We start from the raw sequence: 26821 nt of genomic DNA on the forward strand, positions 1-26821 counted from the left end.
CAAAATACATGTACCCTTACTACCATTACCACACATGACATGAATGTTAATAACAAAATCTATTTTATGTAATTATACCTGATAGCTTATTGTTCCTTATAATTTAAAGCAATTATCTTTACATGGGGCTGTTAAGCTAGTTGTTAATCTGTAGCCACCTTATTGCTAAACTGAGCTAGCTAGTTTGTGCTACTAGCTTCATAACAAATGTTATGCGCTATCCTTCGTGCCATGTCTGTTGAGAAGAAAACAGATTTCTTAAAGTATAAAAATATTCTTTTAAAGTTGCACTTGCATCAAGAATAGTGTTGGTGTTTAAAGTGGTGAATTCTGCACATAAAGTTGATATCAATTGGACTGAAAGATACCTTAAACAATATGGTCATTTCCACCCAGGTACTAGCAAGTTCTTGTACTTTGATTTAGTACCTTTACATGATTCACGGTTTACTTGTGCTGGGCTTTGGTGGAGCCCCTCAATTCTTCCACTGTCTGGAACGAGGTTTTTAGCTCCTTCCCATTCAAAGTTGTCTTCCCATACCAATTCTAATTAACATCAGAAGCAAGAAGAGCAGGAAAAAAACAGAAAGAGCATTTAGAGCACTACATTGATGTCATTTTATGCAAATACATTTAGTATGATCATCCTCCAATGTAACTTATATATATATATATATATATATATATATATGGAATTTATATATAGTATAAGTAAAATAAAAATAATGAAATAATGAAAATAAATAAAATATTATTATATAAAAGAAAATAAGGAAAAATATAATGGGTCCAATTTAACATATATGGTGATGCCCATCAGTGCTGTCTTTGTTTGGATGACCCTACCAGAGACCAGACTTCAAATATATTGATTGCCTTCAAAGACACTTTGCTACCATGTGCTCTTGCGCTGTCTTGCATCATCTGTCACACATCCTGTGAACATCCTGTAATAGGTATTAGTAACTTTTGCATTATGAACTTCCTCCTTCATAAATGAGTGAATATTAATTTTACACAGCTCCAGTGCATGTTATTATCCTTATCCAGGAGATTTCTCAATACCACAAAAGACCATTAGTAAGGTGTATATCCTTCACTTGTTTTTCTTTATTAGCATTCATGACTAGATAGAGCTGCTTTTATAATGCCCCACATTTAAAAATCAATTTAAAAAAATTCACCATGAGTGTAACAGACACTGACTGATACTCAATCTGTAGGCAAGGGACAGCACCTAGAGCCTGATTTAAAGCACAGTCCAATAACTGAGGGTTTCGACCACAGCCCAGGCCTGATTTATGTATACAGAAGAACAGTCAGTGGGATTTATCCTCCCAGATTCTTTTGTGTCTGCTCCAAATGTCAAGGTGGTCAAACCAGAAACTCATAGCAGTGTCTGAATGTCTGAACATACCTTTGTGCCAGTTCATTAAGTGTTTGGATTGGTTTAATTAGACAGTTACATTTTACTTACTGGTAGTGCTAAGTGAACTGTCCCTGGAGTTACTGAAATATCCTCTGTGAACCAGCACTGTACTGATGTCTAGGTGTTCTCCTGTTTCTATGCAGCTATTCAGAGGTATTTGGGAGATACAACAACAGGGAACTTAAATCATCTTTTATTTATGTAGACTGGGTGAACCCACCCTTCAGGGACTGCCTGCCGCAGTTTTAGTGTTCACCAAATTTATTCCTTGTTTCCCCCAACAAAGTTTAAAATCCCCACCTTTTTGTGTGTGAATTTTTTTTATTACATTCTTACAAAACCACTCTTAAAAGCGTTGGCTTTGAATCGTGTCATTCAAGTTTCATAATTGTAAATTCAATCCCTTTTCTTCATGTTTAAAAGAATGCAAACAAGAGCATGTCACAGCAGGTTGACTTTAGCCACCACTTGCTTGCAGCCTGTCTGGGAATATTCGTGCCCCCCTACTGCAGGGTAGTAGTCAATCTCCCCCGCAAGCCGCTCTATGTTAGCATGATCCGGGTAGAATCCCTCTCGAGTAATTTCGTCCAGGAAGCACTCCATTACGTGACCTTTCTCCAAAAGACTGAGAGGTAAGATATCAGCCTCTGTCCAAAGCGGGTGAAGCTCTTCCAGCATGCTACGTAAAATAGGAGTCAGCTCTTTTACCAGATTGCTATGACGACCTGATGCTGTCATCGCCATGGAAATACTCGAAGAGTTGTGCAGCATATGTTTGGTGATGTGTGCATGACCCAGGTTGCTTAGAAACAGGTAAATAGCATTCAGGTATTCATTGGACTGGTTGGAGGACACGAGCTGCAACAGCGTGTCTAGGATCTCGTGGTGCATGTGCTCTGCCTCGTCGAAGATGAAGAGCGGAATTTTCTCCTCCTCCTCGGCTCGTTCCACCATCTCCGAGATTTGAGCTGAGAGGTCACTGGCACACTGCAGGGCGTTCGCCTCCTGGGGGCAGTGGTGGAGCACATAGTACTGCAGCACAAGCGTGTCACCCACCACGGAGCGGAAATGTCCGGCCAGTAGGCGTCCCAGGTGGCTCTTACCTACCCCGGTCGGGCCGTGCAGGGATACCACCAGAGGCTTGTTGTGGACGTAGGTAGACAGGTAGTCCTTCAGGTGGGACAGCAGGCTCTCCACAGCTCCCTGCTGCCCAAACACTTCCCTCCTCAGTGTCTTCTCTAATCCCTCCAGGTCATATCTAAGAACGTGGTCATCCAGGTTCTCTATGGCGTTGTAGACCTGAAAGAAACAAACCACAGCTATTAAGAATATAGCCGAGTGCAGGGGCATTTCGAGGATTCATTAAAAATGGATGCACTCCTTGGACCAAGAACACTGAAAACAAAGAATTATTTTAGACTCATCTGCAGTCCTTGAACCTTTATATAGACAGTATTACATATAAAGTGAAACTTCAGAAGGTTTTAAAAAGAAGAACAATTGTGTACTTAAATAAATGTAGAATATAATGCTAATAAACTTGTTGAATTTCAATCATTAAACTTCCAGATATGTCAGAATATACAGTTTAAAAAAAACATCTTCTTATTGAAAACAAAAGAAAACCCCCAATTTCCTGGTGTGTTACACAGTTTATTGTACTAGATCAATTCATATATTAGCAATTCAAATTTTGCCAAAGGTAAAACACAATCTACTGCTGTGTTGGGGAAGAAATAACTGACACGTTTACAGACGCATGCGTTATGAAGCGTTACGAAGTGAAAGTAGGGGTGCCTGTTGCTCAGGAGGCAAAGCACATCATCTGCTTAACAGAAGACTATAGTTGTTCTAGATTGATTATCTTGCCCAAGGATACTGAATCCAAAGTTGCTCCTGATGTATTCATCAGTGTGAATCTTTAGATAGGAATGCATGTGTGAATGACAGTTGTTCTACTTTGAGTGTTTAAGCAGAAAAGTTCTGCGTAGCAGCCAGTCTACTGCTAACGTCATAAATCCAATTTAATTAATAGTATACGGAATTATTTAATTTTGAAATTAAACTGTTAATAATAATATTTCTGCACTAAGTATTAAATATGCAGGGTGATTAGACAGTGAGGTGTGTGGCTATGTCCTCGAAGGGACCATATTTCTTACAGTTTTTAAACCTCAATTTCACTCCACCAAATATGTGTTTTTTATAGAGTATCCAAATTTCAGCAAGCATACTACTGTATAAATACTACATTCACAGGACTATATGGCGTTCTGTGAAAATGTTCTTTTTGGCATGACTGTATATCTTTAGAAATATATAAATATACTGATATACAGATTATCTCCTTGGAGTTATACGGCAAACAGCTGAGAGTGATTTCCGCCCAGCTTCTCACTTTGGCAAACTAGAACAGGAAATACACTTGGACCAGTTTTAAATATTTACATTTGAAATGGCAAAATAAACCATAAACAAAGCTGCAAGATACACGTGACAATAAAGCAGCTCGGTGACGGCTGGATTAACCAATCTCTGCTGAACAGTGCCTCAAGGTTCCTCAAAGATGAACACACCTTAGACTGATTCATGGCATGTTGTATTTCTCGTCTGAATGAATTAGGACATGACTGAGCAAGTAGAAGGTCTATATTTAATCATACACATGAGCTGAAGATAGCACAATTTTCCCGCCCTCCCTATTTATACTGTAGCTGGCGACAAAAGAAGCAGACTAGCAAGAGATGAGTCATAATAATGGAAGCTATTCATTCATTCATTCATTCAATGTTTTTGTAAATCAAATTCTTAATGGCAGCAGAAAAAGGTCAGAGGAGCACATTAGAGAAGCATTCCACCACTTGTTGGAAAATGTGTTGTTATTTATTTACCTGGAGAAAGACGATGGCAAAGAGCAGATACAGGCAATATTTGGCTCGGCTGCGGTCCTGCTTTGGTGCAGCCCTTCGTCTCCCTCCTTCGGGAAACAACACCCGTTTCTTCTTCCTCCTCTTCTTCCTCTGTGGGATGCTGGATGATGGAGAGGAGAAGGCAGTGGGGGTGATTCCATCAAAGGTGAAGATTTTGGGGCTGGTTCGTCCTGGGGCGCCTGTGAGGGGACACTGGCCCCCCAGGGCCATCTCTTGACGCCGTTTCTTCATCGCGTGGTACTTCTGTTTGATGCGTATAACGGCGCGCAGAGTGGAGGAGATGTTGGAGAGACTGGGGGCCGGACTGCCTCTCCCATTCTCACTTTTCTCTTCTTCCATCTCCGTGTCTCCCTCAAGCTCTTCATCCATCTCTCCCTCGAATTCTCCCTCTGTTTGAGAGGCAGAGATGCTGCTGTCTCGGTCACTCATCTGCAGAGAGGAAATAAAGGACTTTGAAGAAACTACACCAGTGCATCTTAAAAAGTTCACAGTAGTCCAAAGTCTTCTACTTAGGTCAAAGTAAACTTTGCATTTTTGGATAACTTAGATTCTGGAGGAAGAGTGGAAAAGCACAGATTCAAGGTGTTTGAAGTTTAGTGTGAAGTTTCCACAGTCTGTGATAATCTGAGGAACCATCCATCTGCTGGTGTTGCTGATGATTGGTCCACTGTGTTTTACCAAGTCCAAATGTAATGCAGCCATCTACCAGAAGATTTGAGAGCACTTTGTGCTGCTGAAAAGCTGTATGGAGTAACCAGTTTTACTTTTCTGACAGGACTCAGCACGTGCCCACGGTACCAAAACTACTACTAATGGTTTGCTGACCATGACCAGTAAAAACTCTGCAGCAGAGGAGCCCACAACCAAGTGCTGAGTGTATAACGGAACATATTTTTCAGATATTCAACTTTGCTATGTTATAAATCTTTTCTTTGATTGCTTTTTAGCAATGTGTAACCTATGTATAGGATATGTGAACGTTTCAGCTTATTTTCTGTGCTTTGAACAAAAAATAAAAACATGTTACATTTTTATGCACCAGTTTAATATGATAGAATCAGCAATGAGAAATCCAGTTTTGGGGAAAACTCATTTTCCCTAATCTTAATTTTGATTCCAGTCCCTATGACGCAAGACATCAACTTCCTCCAAAGTTTCCTTTAATAGTGGTTTTGAAGGCTTTAGTCTTCTTATTTACCTGAAAAGGGGGTTTCTGTTTTCAGTGTTGCCTTTCTGCTTCCCCAGACTGGCCCAAGAATCAGGGTTAATAATATCTTACTCATCATGCTCACATAGGAACAAGAAACGAAACGGATGATGTAAAAAAAAATAAAATAAAAAAAAAAATCTATTTTTTTTTCACCAGCAAGGTGATTTTTATCAGCCAAAAACTTATATCTGTCAGATATTCTCGCATACGTTAGCATGGTTTGCAGTGTGTCGTGAACAATTTGAGGAAACGGAACAAGCAGAGGACAAAAGAAGAAGTGGCAGGCCTTCAAAACTATCGATTGCAGATGAATGGTATCTGAAAGTCATGTCCTTACGAAATAGGAAAAACTCCAGCAAAGACCTGACACAAGACCTGAGAGATGCATCTGGCCTTTCAGTTGATCCATCTACTGTTCGCTGAAGCCTCATTAGAAATGCTTTCAGTGGAAGGGTGGCTGTCACTTAGAAACTGGAAAAACAGGCTGAGATATAATAAAATTACACAAGAACTGGAAACTGGAAATTAATGGCAACACTGACTCTGTATATATCGTCGGTATGCGTGGAGGTGGAAGAGTGAGTATCTACGGGCATCTATAAAACTTGATGGTGGCTCTGACATATTTTGGGACTACATTTCACCTAGTGTGTTGGGGATCTTGTCACAATTTATGAAATTATAAATGCAGAAAAATACCATCAGATCTTGATCCACTATGCAATACCATCTTGGAAGCATCTGACTGGCAACAGTTTTGTTTTTCAGCTGAATAATGATCTCAGACACACTGCTATTGCATTCAACGTATACCTTGATAGCTGGAATACCATTAGTATTAGTATTAGTCTTGGACTGATCAAGAGCGCAGTCCTAATATTATTAAAGCAGTGCAGGATAATCTTGACAGAAAATGGAACCAAAGCCAGCCAAAACCCAAAAAGCTTTGGAATGTCCTTCAAGAAGGCTGGAGAACCATTCCTAAAGACTACTTAACCTCCCTGGCATCCACATATGTGGACATCACATTTTGGGTTATTTAGACCAAAATACTTTTAAACGAATATCCTCATATGTGGCTCTTATTTTTCTTAAAAATAAAAATAAGGTAAAAAACAAAAAAACTGGTAATTCTTTGTTTTTACATTCATCGGGCCCCAATATGCCCAAATATCAAAGAGAAATTAAAAATGCATGCTGTGGAAGAGTTCGGGTCGTAGGAGGTTAAAGTAATTACGAGAAGGCTTGCTTAAGAGAATTCAAGCTGTGTTGAAGCATAAAGGTGGTCAATTAAAATACTGACTTCGACTTTCAAGCTCAATAGAATTGTACAACTTTTTTTCTCCTTATATACTGCATTTCCATGGATGTTTGCAAGTTTCAGTTTGCTTCTATTTCTCATTTTCATAAAGAAATTAAGACTTTTGCATTTATTGGGGAAATATCTGTCTTTAAGCAGCCATGCTCTATTATGTTACCCTGTCAAATAAAAACTGTGTACTGAAAATTTATTGAACAGCAATGCTAAATGTGCACTGTATTAATGTCAGCTTATTTACTAGATGAAATACACATTATTTTCTTCTTTGCTAAGTTAGTGTATTCTAGCTTTATCGTCATTTTCTGTATATCTATGGTTGTTTTGTATCCCTTGGTATAAGTTTTGCATGAGCCATAGATGACAAAATTGATACCAGTATCATATGGGTTTGGAACTTTCCCCCCAAGAGCCAATTAGCATAAACTTAGCATGAAATGACTGGAAACAGGGGGAAGCTAGGCTGCTACATATACAGTACACTTTTAATCTCACCAGTAGAAGCAGTGGATTTTTAGACACAGCAAGATAATCTACTGGCACTCGCTAATCTATTGTAACTTTTGTAAAAAACACATAAGTGTTGAAATATTGCCATGTTTTAATTATATATACAGTATATCTTTATTTTTAGTGTTCATGAAAAAGAAAGGACTTTCTAAGCATCCAAATAAGAAGAGCTCAACTTATACACCCAGTCCTCCTTTCTCTTAAAAAAAAAAAAATCTTTGCTCAATTTAAGTAAGATCCTCCCACGCTAACCCCACGCTGATATTAGATACTGAAGTGGTGGACGTCAGAAGACACTAACAATACAGCTGCTCCTATGTTTTGAAGCATACTGGAACTCACAGCTGCATGAAATTTGCACGTGAGGAAATGAATTCTGAGAACAGCAGGGTGTCAAAAATGGCAAGGAAGAGAGACCAAATGTGAGAAATAGCTGCAGATATAACAGTGAAGAAAAACAAAAGAAGGATGACACATGCAGCTTCAGTGGCTGTTAAAAATGTAGCCAGCATTTCCGGTAGGGTTAGAAGATAAAGATCACTGTTCCTTTTGATGTTTAGTATGCTACATTTTTATTGAATTTAATTAATCTATTTAATATTTTAGGCTGATTTTTTTGTATTTTTTTCATTTATTTATGGGTTTGTTTTGGGGGTTTTTTCACAGAGCTGTTTTGTTTTTCTTCAAAACCAATATTCAGATTCATTTTGGAAATGTTGTTCCACGAAGAGTGAAGTGAACCCTCTACTAGAACCTTCTATGGCAAACCAAAACGCAAACAAGTGAGTGCAACCTTCACAGGAATCTTAAACTTCATAAGTTCTGCAAACTCGTGCGCTTGAGGTTCTGAAGTAGGCTGTGGTTACAAGCTTGCATTTGTAACCGTTTTTGGTCATCAAAGGCTGTCAGGTTGACCCTCTGATGGTGTACTTGATGTACTCCCTTGGGTATTCTGCACACACAGAAACTGTAGCGCAAAGGCCGTCTGCAGTATTATAGCGCACAGGCTATAGGAAAGGAGGAACTTTAAGTGAGTTACAGAAGAGCTCAAGACAGCAGACAAGTGTCACATATAAATTAACACAATCGCACTACAGGATAGAAAATAACTTCTGCTAAAAGTTTTTGGTGCCAGCATTAATGTCAATGAGAACTGAGCAGAGCACATGAACAATGATTGGAATCTGAGTTGGCTTGTTCATCTTGGCAAAGAGGCAGCGTCATTTCCGGAAAAGTTATAATACCCCTGTGTCCAAGCCTCTTTTACTTCAGCATAAAAGAATTCAGGACAGCACGTGAGGGTAGAAAGACTGTATCTGTGCTCTTTCATATCTTTCTAGTCTTTTCCACCTGAAAGATACGGCATGCCAGAGATTTTATTGCTCATGAAGTTGACTTTACAAAAATATCTCTTTGTAGTGAGCAGTTCTTTCTTGTTTCGTGTGTTTTGGCCGTGGAAAGTTGAGCAAATATACACAAATGAGCCTCACGCAGAAAGTTAGTATCCTTCTAAAACCTTTTTCTTTGTCTTTGTATTTTACATACACAACAGTTGATTCACCAAGCTGCACACTCTGCTTGCAAAGCTGTTAGGCAAAAAAAGGTTTTTTGTACTTACCTTTATACGTGTCTAAAGCATCTAAAAAAAAAAAAGAATTTTAGTGCAAGACTAATCCATAGCTCAGCACAGCGGTGAGAGCAGAGAAAACGTCCATATAGTCAACAGCTCAACTCAGGAAGAGCCTTTCCCTCTAAATCCTGTTCTCGGCCATATGCTGGCTCCTCCTCTGGCTTCCTCTTTTATTCTCGCATTCTTCTGTCCAGCTGCAGCTCAGGCTTTTTCACAGTTAGCTATCAGCTTTCACACGTGGTTAGAAAACAGCTCAAATGTACCCCAAGTACTTTCATTCCCACGATTAAAATGATATCTTAGGTGACACACATATCTTTTTAACTGCTGGTAATCAAGTCAACAAACAATGCGTTCAGAATTTGTTGACGTGGTTTTGGTTTCTTCTTGGCTATGCCAGTAATGAGAAACGGGAAATGTCAATCATCTCACGAGAACCCACAGACTTTGTTTCTCATTAGCATTTATCACGGTGGACTTATTTGTATATTGGTGCAAAAGATCTCATATACTTGATGTAAGGAAGATTTCAGGAGGCTTGTTTTCCTTAAATTTAGACCACACATTCAAGTCAATTTAATTTTATTTATATAGCGCCAAATCACAACAGCTGCCACAAGGTGTAAGGTAAAGACCCTATAATAACATAGAGAAAACCCCAATAATCGTTGCATTTATTTCCTCTCTATATGATTGTAAATGTTGTTTAGGGAAATATTTGGGGACATTTAGGGCTGCTGGAAACTGTAACCAGCTTGCTCCTGATTTGATGATTTTTCCTCAAGGATTAATCAATAACTTGAAATGTCTGACCCTTGTAGTTCCACTGGCTGATGAAACATTAGAGGCCATACTTGGGGATATAAATAGAAAAATAAAAGGTGTGGAAAATGTTTGCATGCAGTATCATTTGCCTGTGACTACAGTTGTTACTAAACACAGGCACAGGATTGAAATGTCATCAGGGGGGAGGTATAGTGTGACAAATGACATGTTCCTAAAACTTGTCTTGGAGTGTAGAGAGAAATGCATGCCAATTACCAGGTAGATGGTGTGTCTACGAAGACCAAGCTTTTTAATCTGTCAGCGTGTCTGTGTTTTCCAACTATGTACACAGTTTACTTTCAACAGGCTGCTGGTAATAAACTGTGAATGTAGTAGACTGCAGAAGGATTAGTTAGATCTGACAGTCTGCACTTTAACATCACAGCTGCGTAGTATGTCATTTCAACAAAGATCATTCGTCACTTGACGGCAACCTAGTATGCATCTGTTTCAGCTTAACACACTTTTTACCCCAGAACAAGAAAAACTTTAGAAAATGTTTTATTGAAAGTGGCAGCACAGTTTTAGTGTTAACAACAAAAAACTGAACACTTTCATGGCAATAAAACAAACAACAAAACCCCAGCATGAACGGATGTTTTCAGGAGCATGACTTACCGTATTTTGTTTTTAAATGAAAGCTTCTATGGCTGAAAAAAACAGCTCTTTATCTCCTCTCTCAAAGCAGTCGCTACAGGTACATTCCAGCTTTTCTCTTGATGATCACTGTGGAAAAACATCTTTTCATTTAACTTTCGAGAGCGATACTATACTCATGTCTACAAACAACAGTAACCAGCAAGCTTGGTTCCTGTTGGCCGTCACTGGCTATATGCGTGAAATATCTTGTCAGACAATGTCACAGTTAGCATCTCAAATAACTGACAGCAAATCTCATATTTTTGAAATTATTATGTTCCTTTTAGAGGGCTGTAAAGAATCTTTTGCATAGAATGATCTTTTGAGTGGCTGTTTATAAAAAAAAAATATCAATGTGTGCTTTCTGCACCAGTTTTTAATTAAGGCCTTAGGGATTCATCTAAAACTTTATTGTGAACATTTTGCAAGGGAAAAAAATCTTAGTATTCAAGGAGGGAGCTGAGTCACTTATTTCATCATCTAGGTTATGACACCATGTTCAGGATTGTAACTGCAAAGGTCACAGTTGCTTCTGGCGTTTTTCTGGTATTGTATTTAACACATAACCAGGGTACAACTAATGTACCCTGGTTATTTTAATAATTTCTCTGAAAATCTTAATGTTTATATGGCATAATAATACAGATGCTTATCATAATGTCTTAGAGCCAAAGGTCAATGTCATCAAATGGCACAATATTTGTAATTTAAAATCATCTTTAAATGGAGGAATAATAGAATAGCAGCCAGTAATATTAAGAGTTTTAAAGGGTAAATTAAAAAAAAAAATCATATTAGACTTTAGTTTTAGAGTCAATAACTACAGTCTTGGAAATATTATGGGAGAAATTCTGAGAAAGATTTCCAGGAAATTAGCTGGAAAATAAGGGATACTGGGACAATACAGATTGATGGAAGGAGCCACATAGTTTCAATAAATCATTAGCAAACATACACAATCCTTTGAACTACTTCCTGGTAATGCTGTAGAATCCTCTGAGGTACACAAGTTGTACTAGTGGTTGGGAATCACTAACCTAGATGGTGAAAACATGGCAAAACATGCTTCCTGCTCCTCATACAAAAATACTGTGCATTCTGTGAACACTGACTCCTGTCCCAATACAATGCACTGCTGAAAAAGGCATTTTCTCCTCCATGTTCTCTGACGAGTGTTTCTACTTAAAGTGGAGGAACAAAAAGAGAAACAAAAAAAAACATTGGAACATAACAGATGAAACAGCCGAGTCCAAAGAAATGAAGGAAAAACTCAGAAAATGTGGACATAAATTTCCTTGATTCTTCTCTCACTTGTAAAAGAACCATCTTTGCATTTTAAGATAATAAAAAGATCACGCAGTGTTTGAAAAGAAGTACTATAATATGGTACTACCTGGGCACAGATGAAATATTTCTGATCAAATAAATATAAATTGTGATCAAAATATATACTTTTAAGTTTTGGAAAGAGAAGAGGACATTTAGATCACACTGATGTTTTGAGTGACTGAGCGATCCTCTCTTATGCTCTTCTTGTAGGAGCTAGGAGTTATGCTAGGAAAATGTGCAGGTAAATATTATCAACATTTACTCCTTCTTCCTGCCTTTACCCTATTAAGAATTACAATAATGCAGATACACATTGAATAAAGGGCTGGGCTCAGTCACAAACATGTCCACAGTGAGAAGCAGCAACACAGTTTCTAGCATGTTCCAGTTGAGTTTAGGCCATGACTACTTCCTCTTCCTGCCTCGGCCTCTTCTGCCCCTGCCAGAGGAAGGGCCTGCTCCTGCCGAACCCAGAGCGCCGTCAGATGGGCTGGCTGGGATGTTGATCTGTCCCTCTTGAATTTCGCTGCGAGCCTCTGGTGGAAGATGTTCAATCTGCTGCTGGGTCTCCAGATAAAACATCACGTCTCTCAGCTGTTCCTGCAGTTCTGCTATTGTTCCATCTTTACGATCGTCTATAAAAGAAGACAACGAGGAACAAACAGTGAACAGGTTAAAGTAGAGCTAAACGTGTTCATTCATTCACTCATATTTATCCAGACAGATGATAACAGTTTTAACTAACTAGCATTTATTGAGTAATGATATTATTTAAAGGCCCAAGCAGTGTCAGTTGCAGGAACCCTGTGTTTATACAGATTTGTTATTACTATTACTCCAACACTGTGCCCTTTACTTTTTTCCTGTTCAACAGTCAGTCTGCTTTACAGGTCTTAGATGTATTAAGTTGTGATCTTACACATCTAGTCATTTGCTAAATCCTCAAATGACACAAATAACCAAATGAGTTATGTGTCACTGAGGGACAGACAGCCATTTATACATATGCAGTTTGCTGTGAAGCTCTATAAACTTAAACACTGTTGCAAAGTCAGCTGAAGTCCTCTCAAACACTGTTTGAAATTTTTCACCTGACAAACTTATCATTAAAAACATCAAAAGCTACTTTAAAGCATTGTGGGGGTGGAACTGCTGAGGCATTTACACGAGGCTGAACTCGTAAACACAATGTAAAAGAACAAATTCTTTGCTTGAAATGGACTTGAAACATGCTACTGATTACATGCAACCCCCATTGCTGACCTTGTTGCGAACTTCCATAAACATGTAGAATCGTAAGCATTAGAAAAGCTATACAAAAAGTATGGAAATCTACAGAGATTATAATCATAAGGTCTCACATCCAGAAATGCATACACTATTATATATTGTACATATATTTATTAGTTTCAGGTTGGCCATTCTTGTATTTTGCTCGTTTGTGTTGTTGTGTTTGCACATCTCTGTTGCTTGTGGGGCTCGCACACAAGAATTTCACTCGCATGTGCTGTGCCAGTGTGCCTGCACATGTGATGTGACAATAAAAGTGATTTGATTTTGATTTGAAGCTGACAATCTAAATAATTTCTTCCCTAAGAGCTGATGTGAAATACAATGTTCAGTGTTCTATTTCCTGTGCTGATCAGCAGTATACGACGAGGAAACAAGGGGCGTAAAGTCACAGATCTTGGAGGGAAATTCTCAGCCACACACAAAATAGAAGAAATGGGGGAGGAAAAAAAAAGTGCAACCCTCCAACAACCACGTCACATTCCACACATCACTGGAGGTCTGCCTTTCAGCTGTTATTATTAGCAAACATTATCGCTGATGTATTAGTGTTGCCATATATGTCAGCTAATTAATCACAACAAATGAAAGCTGAGACTGGCAAAGGTGATTATCATTATATCATGCTGGCACTGTACCGCAGGCGTTCTGAAGACAGACAAGAAATTGTGACACTTGTGAAAGTGTGACTGGGAGAAAGGATACTCCTTCTTAATACCCTGCTTAGCCGACTGCCACCCCAAAACGACTTCTGGTGTTTTCATACAGACAAGCTGGTTGGTATATTATTGATCCCATTCAGCTGTCCTAAGTCAACTCCACAGTCTTGGATTTTACCAGTCTTGGACGTGATACTAATATTTGATTAGAATGCTGTCACACTTATGTCACTGTGGATTAAGTTTTTCCGTTCCTAACCCAGATTACTGATTTCTGCATATCCACCACCTGCATATCAGCTGCTAATAAATGAAGCTGCACCACAATTACTCTAAACAAAGAAAAGACTGCTATACCTCTGCCAAGAACAGATCACTGTGTTAACATAATCAATGGCTGCACTGTTTGCAAAAACCTGAAAGAGCAGTTCAGTTACTAAAGTTTACAGAACATAAGAAGTAGGGGTGCAACGATACTCGTATCGATATTGAACCGTTCGATACAGTGCTTTCGGTTCGGTACGCATATGTATCGAACAATACAAAATTTTTAATTTATTTTATCAACTTTCCTTCTGACGATGCTGTCTGTGTTGAGCGCTCAGTGGATCTGCGCTCGACAGTGCAGCCTAGGCGGAGTAGTCGAACGCAGATTCACTGAGCGCAGGGGAAGCTAGCGAGACAGAAGTTAAGCTCTCCTTGCAACATGGCAAATTGAACCTCCCCCACCCTCATTCAGATCTGGCGTTTGGAACTATTTTGGTTTTCATGTGACGTATGACCCTAAAGGTAAGCGCATCATGGACTAAAGTAAAACAGTATGTTGGATGTGCCACGCAATGCTCAATTACATTGGTGGGAACTAGTGTGTTAGCGCAGTTAGCTCGTTAACGTGTTGGCCGTCCAGCCCCACGCACGGGGCGATCCGCGGTAGCTCGTTAACGGAGATTTGCCGTGTTGTGGCGTTAATGTCATTTCAACGAGATTAACGCTGACAGCACTAGTGGGAACACAACGAATATGACTGCACATTTACTCCGACAACATCCTAGTGCAAAGACAAGTGGAAGCAGACAAAAACAACAAGCACGCATACTACAAACTTTACCCGAGTCATTTAGACCGTTAGCACATGATTCTCCTTATGGGGACCTGATATGTTTAATATGCTGCTGAGAATATAGCCCAGAAGAAGCGTATAGTATAGCTTTTATTTTGGAAAGAGCAATTTCTCTGTAATAAACTCTCTTTTCCAAAGATGAGTGATTTCTCGATCAGAGAGATTTTTTTATTACTTTGTTGTTTCAGCAACATTAAATTTAAAAACTGTACTTTTGCGTTAAAATATATATTTATAATTTTAATAAATGACAAATTAAAAAGGCATGAACTTTATTTTGTATCGAAAAAATATCAAACCGTGACACTAAAGCATCGAACCGAACCGAACCGTGAATTTTGTGTATCATTGCACCCCTAATAAGAAGATGCCATTTCTGGGTCAGCTCTGAAGAAAAAGAAATCTCATTTAGCTTTCAAAATAATTTAAAACAAAGCAACAGAAACAGCTCGTCTATAAAATGCTGCTTTAGCTCGATTCATATAACACAAAGAGCTCGCAAAGTAAATTCAACATAACATGGTGAACTTGTATGATCAGATCATCATCTGTCAGTACATGTCAGTGAAATATGAGCAGGAGGTAGGGCTGTTCGATATAACGATATATATCGGATGATGATATAAAAACGTCTATCGTTTCATTTTACGCTATCGTTTGTTTCGTGGTGTCGCAAAAGAAACTGTTCATGGCAATATTTTTTCATCGTTTTGATGGTCACTGTAGTGGCTATATTAATTTCTTAAAGTTCTCTCTTTCTCTTATATTTAATATAAACACACTACAGACGGACAAGCCCCTGTTTTTATGCGTTGTGGTTAGCAACAACGACGGTAACACCATCGCGTGTCCGCTTGTTTATGTTCCACATAAACCTTTCACAATAAAGCTCACGATTCTGTTGAGACTTTTCAAAATAAACTGAATCACGTGAAAGAGCAAATTATTTACGGATGAGAATTAAAAAAGAGCCGCCATGTGCTAAAAAATTAACCATAGACTCAAATGTTAGAACAGACTTTTCCCCACAGTACACCTACCTATAAATACTCACAAAGAAAACTGCAGCCGTTACAACTTATGTCTAAAAATGTATCGTTTCATGCATCAGTTAAAACACTCAACTCCAGCTACATGACGCGCAGATGGAAACACTTCACGCAAGACGAGCTGCCCGAGATTCACAAAATTTACAGAAAATGTTACATTCTTATATCAGGATATCAGATTTTGGTCATATCGCACAGCCTTTTCAAGAGGACTGTGATCACCTCAATTCGAGCCCAGTCAGTTCTAACAGGAAAGAACATGTATGTCTGTGGTTCAGGAGGCAGAGCAGGTTATTAACTATAGCTTTGTGGTTCACCCCCCCAGTCAGCATTCCAAAGTATTTCAAAGCATCCCCGGGCAAGAGGCTGAACCTTGAGCTTACCCCCAAATACATCACACACACACACACCCACACACACACGACATTGGGTAAATGAAGCTTGTAGTAAAAAGTGCCTGAAGTAGCAAACTGCTATGCAAGTCCAGTCCATTTAGAATATAACATTCTGTGAAAGAGTCAAAACTCTGACATTTTTACTATATTTTTTTTCTACATTAACACACAGCACATGCCCAGGAGGATATTTGTTTAAATAATCTTGATCCTCACAACTGTGTGTGCCAGGAAAAATACAGGTATGGTGAAACTGTAAACCTAAAATTTCCATTCAAACCTCTGACCTGATACTTAACTTGCCTCAGGCAAAACAGTGATGAAAGCCGCCTTGTGTTGAGTCCAGAGCAAATGGTGCTCTGATAGTAATACACTACAAAGTAGGTGTCAGTAAATGCCTTACACTGCAGATTTTAATCATAAGTAAAGAAGATTTTAATAATCTGAAAATATAGACTGAAGCTGGTTTGAAAGCAGAGAGACTGCTTACAAAATTTATGAATCTCCTAAGTGTTTGACTCTGTCCCCATCTATATTAAAAACACTTCTTTGGTGTATGTGGTTCCTGTCTGCTTGCAGAATGACTGTACTCAGCCGCAGGCTAAGCAATTTGTTAATGATTTGCAAATATTTCTGTGCAAAGAGGAACTAGTTTCTCACTACAGCCCTGAAATAAAAATAACCCATGCTGTTTCATAGTCAAAGGTCCTTTTTTCATTTTGAGTATTTACATATTCTAAGCAACCAGCAGCCAATCATTGGGAACGGTCCTGTTACTCATTCTTCTCCACCAACCCGTTGCTCTAGATTCGCAACTACTTTCATCAGTTTCTGTTTAAAGCAATAGGTGATGCAATAGTGAACTAGCAGGCTTGAAGTTAAAATATCTAAAATAATCCTTTCTGTACTCTGGCCACCAGTGTTGTACCAATTGCCTTTACCTCATGCATTTGGAGCATATACACACTAAAATTAAAAATATACAAATGAAAACTAACAAGAAGTGTACAAAGAATTCAGATTCACATTTATTTGTAGCCGGTGCTATTTAATGCCAATTAAAGAAAACCTTGAAAAAGTCTAAATTAAATTCTTCTATCAGCATGTGTAAACATGCTGTGCCAAATTGAACATGCTACACTTCCCTGTTGGTATATGTTACTCTGAACATAGGGTATCACAACGGTTTAAAAAAAAAAAAATACAAATCACACATTAATCATGGAAATATTGCACTGCATTGTTCACTCTGAGGCTTCTTTCATTTGTGAATTTGGCAGGCTGACAAAATAATACGTCCAGCACTTGAAGCGTTTTTGTTTTTTCCTCAGTTGAAGCATCAACATCCTCAGAAGTTCCATTTTTTGCTGTGCTTCGACAACTTGATATCACCACTGTGATAAAACTGTTTATACCAGCATGCTACAGTTTTCAACCCACTGAGTTAATACAGAGCATCAATATTGAGTACTACTACATGACTTATTGGTCTCTCTTTACATACCGCTTTCTTTTGCTTTGCGTTCCTCCTCTGCCAGCTGTACCTGCAGCTGTGCCTGATTGGCTCTCAGACAGCGGTTCATCTCCTGCTCCTCCGTCAGCTCTTGGCTCAGTTTCACCACTCGACTGTTCAACTGAGTGTATCTGAAAGTAGAAATGCAGCAGTGCTGCATGTTGTCAGGTTCCATACAAAAACAAGCCCTATAGATTATTTGGTCTAAAGTCTGGGTGTCTGATTGGGTTTAACTAAACTAAGAAGTTGTAATGTAAATAAAGCTTTTAACAGCAGAAACTTTGGCTTGTTATAGCAGGAAAAGCAATGTTACTATCAATTTGAGCCTGCATCATAGAAGTGACACACCCAATACCTGGTTGACCATGCAGCAACAAAGATTTACTGCTCCACTGCACATTTTGCAAGCCACAATGACAACTCTTCAAATAAGGCATTTAATCCTGTTTCCTCTGTAGTTCCAGTTATTAAAAAAAAAAAAAAAAAAAAAAAAAAAAACACGAAAATGGGATCTGAGTAAGTGCTTGTTAGGGCATTTTCAGCTGTCAAACAATCGTTTGCTAAGGAAATGAGGAATTTTCCCACCTCAAGACTACATATTGAGAGCCTTGGTTGAATTGTTTTATGTGCTGTGGGGATATAACTTTATCTCCTCCACTAAATAATTTTTAGAGTTTTAGTTTGCGTTATACACTCAAGTCTATAGTGCAACCACACTGTCCAATTGGTTCATAAAAAAAAGAGCACAGATACCAACAACTACTGGGACCACTGAACACACAATATAAAAAAGTAACCGAACACCTACTTTTTCTCTATGCTCTGTTTGTCTTTGCTCATTTCTCCTAACCGTCGCTCTAGGTTATCACAGCGCTCCAATGTCTCCTTAAATTTCGCTTTCATGTTGTTTATCTGAAATATGTACAAAAAGATAGAGGTTAGAAAAAGGCAGCTGGGACAAAGGACCTGTGTTTTGCATTTCCACAAGAGGGCAATAGATAAATCGAGATGGACAGGCACTAGTCAAGAGGACTAAGCCGGGACTGGGGTCCTATACTACTGCACATGTGCTGCTTAGCAAACCAATCCACTCTAAACTGCTAAGAAATGTACATTTTATAAGTGAATAAGTAGCTGTAAGTGATAAGTTATATTAGTGTCTGTGGCGATTGTTCATTGTATTTGGGGCAGCTAGTGAGTCCTTTGCTCTCAACAGTTCTCCCATGAGTAGATATAAGCCAATACTGTTCAAGATGTTGTCAGCAAGAGAACATGATGAAACACAGTCTAACTTACAAGTTGTGTTTGCTATGAATTGTTCATTTGTGATTATTAGTTCAGATGTTGTATAAAGTACTTTGAGTGCTCCAGGAGAGTAGAAAAGCGCTAAATAAGAATCAGTCCATTTACCATACCATCCATGTGTATCAGTAAATCGAGTGGAATCTAGAGCTCGACTTCTATGCCTCAGTTTGGTTCTTCTAAACTTTACAGCCTGATATAAGTCAATATTCATTAAGGGATTGCAAAACTTGTGTTGCATTTGTCCACAAGTACCTCTTCAGCTGTCTCCTTCTCCAGATGAACAATCTTATTCTCCCAGTAAATTCTTTGAGACTCGAGCTGACTTGTCAGCAGGTATGAGTACTGCAGACAGAGAGAACTCATTTAGAACATTTTGATGTCGATTGCCGTTACAAAACAACAACAGCAGATGCTCACCTCTAGCTGGAGTGCATCAATTTTCTCTGCCTGGCAGGTGTCTCCCTCACACTCATACTGCACCATCTTCCCGTCAGTCTTACTGGCCACAAGCCGATGTACATAGTTATCTACAATACCAGCAATAGCCTTAGTCAGGTATTATACTTTCCAAAACACATTTCAAAAGACATCAAATAAAATCATTACAGACTATTCTGTCATTTTTACACTTTGCCTTCTTGTTTTTGGCTTCACTGTCTCTCTAGTTACTACAGGGCAGAACTGTTTGCTATCAGGACTTCATAAAAGCTGATAATGAGTCTGGCTCCAACTTATTTAGGTATTCTTCTGCCCCCTATGGGGAGAAAACTGATTATAGCAGCAAATTATTCTGGTAATTTACAGCCACCCTCCTTAAAGAGAAACCATTCTGCTCATTTTCAGCTTCATACTTTTTGTTTTTGGAGTCTACCAACAACTTTGCCTGGTTTGCGGTTCAAAATAATCTTTGTATAACTTTGTATAAAGTGTTTTATCTCTTCTCCCTTAAAACCAGCTTTCTGGTGATAGGTTTGCCCTTGTAAACAGAAGTTTTGAAGATATAGCACATGAGGTTAGACTTCTGTGACTGAGATGGCCATATTAGAGCTATTCTTTCTCTATAACATAGACAGAAAGAACATACATTTAGCAACTGAAAAGCAGTCTGAAGGCTGAGCCCAATATTGAACTCCAGTACAGTATATGAGCATCAACTGCTGTAACAGTATAAGTACAACAGAAAATAAGAAAAAGCAGAACATGCATCATTTTAACAGCAGCATGCACAAAATCCAGTACCTCCTGCGTAGTCCCAGACTCGGTGATTGGTGAGCTGCATAGCGTAGGTATGCTGTGTTTCTTCAAAGTGCTTGTAGGCATGGCGGCTAACGTAGCGACCACATCCAATATGACCGCAGATCAAGCATATCCACAGATTCTATGAAGAAAGATTCAATGAGGGACAAAAAAAAAAAAGAAGGTTAAAAGCAAAAAGCAAGAAGATCAAGTGATTATCTTCTATTACACCACTGTGGGAGAGTGAAACAGCTTACCTCCTGCACTCCACATTCAAAGCATTTGTTCTCTTCAACTGGTTCTGGTGTTTGACAGTACCTACATACAGGACACCTGAAAACAACACACATTCGGCTTTGTCACAAACACGCAGTTGTCTTTTGTAAATCAGGAGAATGCATGTAAAGAGCAGGACAAAAACAACACATGGCACAAAACGACAAAGCCTGGAGAAATATCCAGTGGAGTGAATATCAGGTGAATGCATTTAAACTACATCAGAGAAACTATCAGACATGATTGACTTAAAGCTGGCAGATAAGAACAGATCTTTTCACATACTTTGTTAAAGTAAGTCAGAAATAGGTTTTATTGTCTAATATCAAGTGTTTTAAATTGAGTAAGCAAAAATTAGCTAACTACCAAGTTGAAACTGATGTAGTAAATACAGGGGAACTTGTATGTGCATTCAACTCACGAGGCATCTTCCCAGCGCTGAAGACACTGGCTGTGAAAGCTGTGGTTGCACAGAGTGGTGAGGATGCCATTAACAGACTCGTCCATTCTCTCCAGGCACACAGTGCACTTGGGCAACTCAGTCAGCTCCATCACTGGAAGACTGGCTCCCTGAGGAGACGGAGCAGGAAGGAAAGAACGGAAGAAAGGAGGTTGATGATAAGAGACAAGAAATCACTTTAAAAAAATTCTGGGTTTTAATACTGAAACAACAGAAAAGGACTGATTTAAACGGACTTATATTCGTTCTGGCTGCACACAATGTAAAGGGTGTAAACAGCAAACACCAATAGGTGAGATGATATAATGTTATTTTTGTGCCTCTATTCTGAGTGCATGTAAAAAAAAATTGCAAGCGCAAATGTTGCATTTTGAGGAGAAAATGATTTTGAGGGAAGAAAAGTTTAATTTGAGCGAACAAAATTCATTGCTGCATGCAAGAAATGTATTTCAGTGTTTGCCATTATCCATATACACACACAATAACGGCCCCTCTCGCTCAGTTGTTGATATTTGCTCTTGCTCAGATCTCTGCTCTGTGTGCTGACCGACATCTGTGGACCTGCTCTCAGTGTGTCGTTCCCGCTCTCAACATCCCTGCTTCCTGCATGCTCAATTCTTTCTGTAAGCCGTTACAAGTGTGCCACAAAACCAACCAGACTTGGATGCAAAAATTCTGACTGGAGACCAAAAGAGCCAATCAGCTTGCTAGCCACTGCATTCCGAACACACGGTCCAGAATGTAGCTAAATCCATTTTCGGTTAGTATGTTTAATTATTATATTTTAAAATATATAATTTTTATTTATTTATTTATTTATTTGCTGGTTTTAATCTAGTTTAAACTAAATCACTCCACTAGATTTAGCTACATTCTGGACCGTGTTTCCAGAATGCAGTGGCTAATGCACAGAGCAGATATGTTGAGAGGAAAAGCGACCCACTGAGAGCAGGTCCACAGATGTCTGTCAGCACACAAAGCAGAGACCTGAGCAAATCCAACAACTGAGCAAGAGGGACTGTTATTGTGTGAGTGTATATGGATAAGAGCAAACACTGAAATACTTTTCTTCACTCAAAATTATTTTCTCCTCAAAATGCAACATTTGCGCTTGCAATTTTTATTTTTAACATGTGCTCAGAATAGAGGCACAAAAATAACACCATAAGATGACAAAAGCACCTTTATTAAAGCAGAATGAGTAATATAAAATGCCAAAAAGGGGTTATATTTAAATGCAGTTCTTAGAAACTGTTGCAGTTTAGAGGAAAAAAAAAATCAGTATAAGTTATGGTCAATGTGATATTAAAACATTTTTGGCACACTGCCTGCTGTAAACCAGCTGTTTCACACCAGACACCACTGACAAAAAAAGTAAGTAATTGTAAAGCAATTCTATCTCCCAAAACACAGGATCTAATTACAAAACACAAAGCAAACCAAACCAAGTTTTTGTTAATGGACTCTGTTGACTATTGTTGACTGGGGCGATCGTGGCTCAAGAGTTGGGAGTTCGCCTTGTAATCGGAAGGTTGCCGGTTCGAGCCCCGGCTTGGACAGTCTTGGTCGTTGTGTCCTTGGGCAAGACACTTCACCCGTTGCCTACTGGTGGTGGTCAGAGGGCCCGGTGGCGCCAGTGTCCGGCAGCCTCGCCTCTGTCAGTGCGCCCCAGGGTGGCTGTGGCTACAATGTAGCTTGCCATCACCAGTGTGTGAATGTGTGTGTGAATGGGTGGATGACTGGATATGTAAAGCGCTTTGGGGTCCTTAGGGACTAGTAAAGCGCTATATAAATACAGGCCATTTACCATTTACCATTTAAAAAAAAAAAAAAAAAGTGACTTGTTTCCACAAATCACCAAACTTTTTTGTTTTTGTTCCCACCAATGCACTTGTAACATTAACTAACGTGTATCTCTAATATTCTCAGATAAATATCCTCTAATAACTTCACAAACACCACCCACCTGCTGCAGACTGAATAATGTGTAAAAGCTAAAAACCAAAAATCACTCACTTCTTCAGACTTGATGACCTCTGCTCGCTCCACATAGACCAGCTGGCACACTGCTTCCTCTATAGAGTTGAACTGGCGGCCATTGCATGCTGTGTAAAAACTGTCTGCGTCTGCCTACAAATAAGAGAGCCGGAAACGTATTGTATTTGGAACAGTTATGTACAGTTAATTGTATTAAAGCAGCAGTTAATACTCTGTCATCTCTAACCATGAAGCTCTCAGAACTCTGAATTGATCAAAATCCCAAGGTCTATTGCCAAAAAACTGCGAGAATAAAATAAAACTGTAAAAATCAATATTACTATAGTTGAGAAACAAAACTAAAACATTTTGCAATATGGCAGCATTTGTTTATGTTACAGAGAGGCTGAAAACCCTGAACTGCTTAAACCTCACATCAAGTACCAACAATTATTACTATTCATTGAATTTTTTGATGCAGGCTTACAAAAACATACACCAACATCCTTCAAACTTCACTTGCGGAGGGAAAAGTGAAGGAGATGATACCTGTGTGCAGAATTTAATGAGAACCATGTATTGGTTAGGGGTAGAGTCCCGTATGATCTTCATGTGCTCCATGACATCATTAAAAGGAGCCATGAGCTTCATAAGGTCATGGCTGGTCATGGTCGCTGGGACGGTGATGATGCACACCATAGCGCTGCGCCTGACATCTTCAGTCAGTGATGTCATTTTGCTGCAATAAAGAGCAGGGAAAAACAAGAAAACAAGAATTGTGACTAAAACGTCAATGTTAGCTTGAAATGGTGGAAGTGAAATTGTATCATTACATGCAGTTTGAGGTGGACTCTGGAGTTCGATAAAGAAAGCATCAGACTTTTATCAGCTGCAATTTAGCCGACAATGATCTGATAAAAAGTGCCCAAATACAGATCCCTATTGTTCACCTCATCACATCTGTCATAAACACACCAGATGAGACTCACTTGGTCTTGTAGAGGTGCATGATACCGTGAATGATCTCCACTGACGGGTTCCCGCTGAAGAAAGAGATCTGGTCCGGGAGCTGCTTGGAGGGTGAGTCCGGAGCTGTGCCTGTCGTAAACCTCCTATCCTCTGCACCCTCCTGACTGTCTACACCAGTCTTTGCATCCTGAATTTCACTGTTCCGCTCCTCACGTCCACCTGTGTCTGGAAGAGAAATTCAGCAATTTAGATTATATATATTTTTAATGTGTATGAACAGACAAAACCAACTTCCTTTCATTCCTGCTTACAAGAATAAATAAAAACAGGTAGAATAGACATGCAGGCCTATTCTACGCCTAAATACGCCAAATGTTCTAATTATTTAAAATGGCTTTAAAATTCGTTGCTTCCTCAGCTCACATCTCTCGGAAGGAATGAAGTAAGATGTGAGTAGAGGCGAAAAGAGAAACTGAGGCTCTACAAACTAAGAAATGAGAGGACAAGAAAGAGGATGAATATGTATAAATGGCACATTTTATTTATGGAGGCCAAAGGTGACTTAAATTACTTTGAACATGTCATGGTTGTTGGTGCCAGAAGGACTGGTATGAGTATTTTAGAAACTGATAATCTACTGGGATTTTCCAGCACATCCATCTCCACAGGCTACAATTCAGACAGACTGACCAAAGCCAAACAGTTAGGTGGATGTGAAAAATGTTGCCTGCTCTGATGAGTCTAGTTTTCTTCTGCGAAATTTGGCTGGTAAGGTGAGAATTTCAAGCAAAAAACATGAAAGTATGGATCCTGGCTTGCATCAATGGTTCAGACTGGTGGCAGAATAATACTGTGGGGGACAGTTTCTTGGGACATTTAGAGTCAAGAGCCTCTCAGTATCAACTGATCATCGTTTTAACACCACAGCTGCTGATCTGAGTATTGCTGCTGACTATTTTCAATCCTCTGATGGCTGCTTCCAGCAGGGAGAATGACCTTCACAGACACCACATCTCAATCCAATAAAACAGCGGTCCCCAACCCTGGGGCCACCAGTCCGTGAGTCATTTGGTACTGGGCCGCGAGAGTTGCAGCTCTGCTGTGAAATTTATGGTTTTCAGGGTTTTTATCGTTACCTTGGTTTCCCTGGGTCTTTTCCCGTGTTGTAGTTGTGTGTCTTATTTTGAAAGAAATATTTCTGCATTACCATAGTGACCGAAGAGCATTAAGGGGCAGAGAGGAGGATGTTACTCTCAATGTTGTTGGCGCATTTCAGGAGGACACTGCTAATAAAGTTACACAATTACACAGTGAATTTGCATTTATTATTATATTTATAAAATACAACAGTTTTTGTCTTGGTCGTATCATTTTATTTTGTTGCATTTATCCGCGACACCTTAAAGGCCGGTCCGTGAAAATATTTTCCGACATTAAACCGGTCCGTGGCACAAAAAAGGATGGGGACCGCTGCAATACAATATATTTAGGATGTTGTGGAACGGGAGATATGTGTCACGAATGCGTAGCTAGCAAATAGATAGATTCTAGACCAAAAACTGAGTAACATTTCCAGCACCTTGTTAGCCCTGTGCAATGAAGAATTAAGGCATGTCTGGATGCAAAAGGGGCCTGACATAGTAGGTGTAAACCTAACAAAATAGCCAGAAAGTATTGTGTGTTTTATACATGATACACAGTCACCTGATGACCACATATGGAAAAGATAGTGTATTTTACTGGTGTCAGTATTTTACACTTTCATTTTCTTCCCTGTTATTTCTTACCTACCTGGCTTTATAAGAAATATTATTTACTAACCATACAAACGTTGACATTAATAGTTATTAAGATGCTGAATTAGGTTCAGTGTGATAAAAACACTAAAGTCTTGCACTCAGAGCTGACCTTTTATGCTTTTCATATTTTATGTCATATATAGGTACACTTAAACATCAGGAAAATTCTTACTTGGGCTGGGCTCAAAGGTCTCTATCACCATGTCCCCCATGGCTCTGCTGCCAATGTGCTGGTGCAGCACAGCTGATCTTTCCAGGTCGGTTTTTCCACTCAGACTGTGTTTGGCTAAACCCAGAGCTTTCTCCTGCAGCTCCTCCTCTGACATGCCTTCAACTGCACACGAGAGGAACAGAGTCAGGCATTAGCTATAATGAAGCAATTCGTTAGTTTGAAATTACCTTGTGAAAACAGTAAAACGACTAACAGTGGACAAATGGGTCTTCACACCTATTGTTGGTTAGCTGTTTAACTTTCAGCAGATATTTGAAAATTAAGAGAATAAAACTCACCAGCGCAGTACTGGAAACCTTGTGGAAAAGGTGACTGGTCGGCTAACTCCAGACGAATAACGACCAGCGACACACTCATGTGTTATAACTGGGGATGCCACTTAACACAGAACAAAACAAGCCGCTGACAGCTGAGCTAAAAGAGCTAGCACGTAGAGCTAGCTGGATGACTGGCAAGATATTCAGTTCGTGTCTAATTACAGTAAGCAGACAAATACAGCAGAAGCAAAGAGCTTTCAGTTTAGCTTCAAAACTTTCATTTTATGCACAGTTTTTTTCTTTCTTTTCCGCGCATAAAAACACAAATCAGATTTGTTTTGAATGCTAATACAAGCTAGCTGTGTCGAACCACTTCCCCTTCTTCTTCGTCTTCTTCAGCTTTTTCTTCTTTAATTTGAGTAAGGCAGAGTAGACGCTACAGCGGCGTATTACTGCCCTCTGCT

General features: G+C 39.2%; 2 protein-coding genes across 2 annotated transcripts; both read right to left on the reverse strand.

Annotated features, from left to right (window-relative positions):
* Positions 1 to 1013: 1013 nt before the first annotated feature.
* Positions 1014 to 9412, reverse strand: tor4aa (torsin family 4, member Aa). Its single transcript, XM_005720022.2, has 3 exons — positions 9016 to 9412; positions 4321 to 4788; positions 1014 to 2728 (listed from the first exon to the last, which is right to left on the reverse strand). Exons 2-3 carry the CDS (start codon positions 4786 to 4788, stop codon positions 1871 to 1873), a joined length of 1326 nt encoding a protein of 441 aa, XP_005720079.1. The 5' UTR covers positions 9016 to 9412; the 3' UTR covers positions 1014 to 1870.
* A 1987-nt stretch (positions 9413 to 11399) lies between these two features.
* brap (BRCA1 associated protein) lies at positions 11400 to 26788 on the reverse strand. Its single transcript, XM_005720023.1, has 13 exons — positions 26379 to 26788; positions 26041 to 26202; positions 24090 to 24294; positions 23650 to 23839; positions 23140 to 23253; positions 21085 to 21233; positions 20645 to 20720; positions 20391 to 20529; positions 19569 to 19678; positions 19404 to 19493; positions 18655 to 18758; positions 17838 to 17977; positions 11400 to 12455 (listed from the first exon to the last, which is right to left on the reverse strand). Exons 1-13 carry the CDS (start codon positions 26455 to 26457, stop codon positions 12226 to 12228), a joined length of 1788 nt encoding a protein of 595 aa, XP_005720080.1. The 5' UTR covers positions 26458 to 26788; the 3' UTR covers positions 11400 to 12225.
* Between the last annotated feature and the right edge of the window lie 33 nt (positions 26789 to 26821).

This window comes from Pundamilia nyererei, unplaced genomic scaffold (assembly GCF_000239375.1).
Source record: "Pundamilia nyererei isolate P.nyererei 1_Seehausen unplaced genomic scaffold, PunNye1.0 scaffold00002, whole genome shotgun sequence".
In the NCBI taxonomy this organism is placed as follows: Eukaryota; Metazoa; Chordata; class Actinopteri; order Cichliformes; family Cichlidae; genus Pundamilia; species Pundamilia nyererei.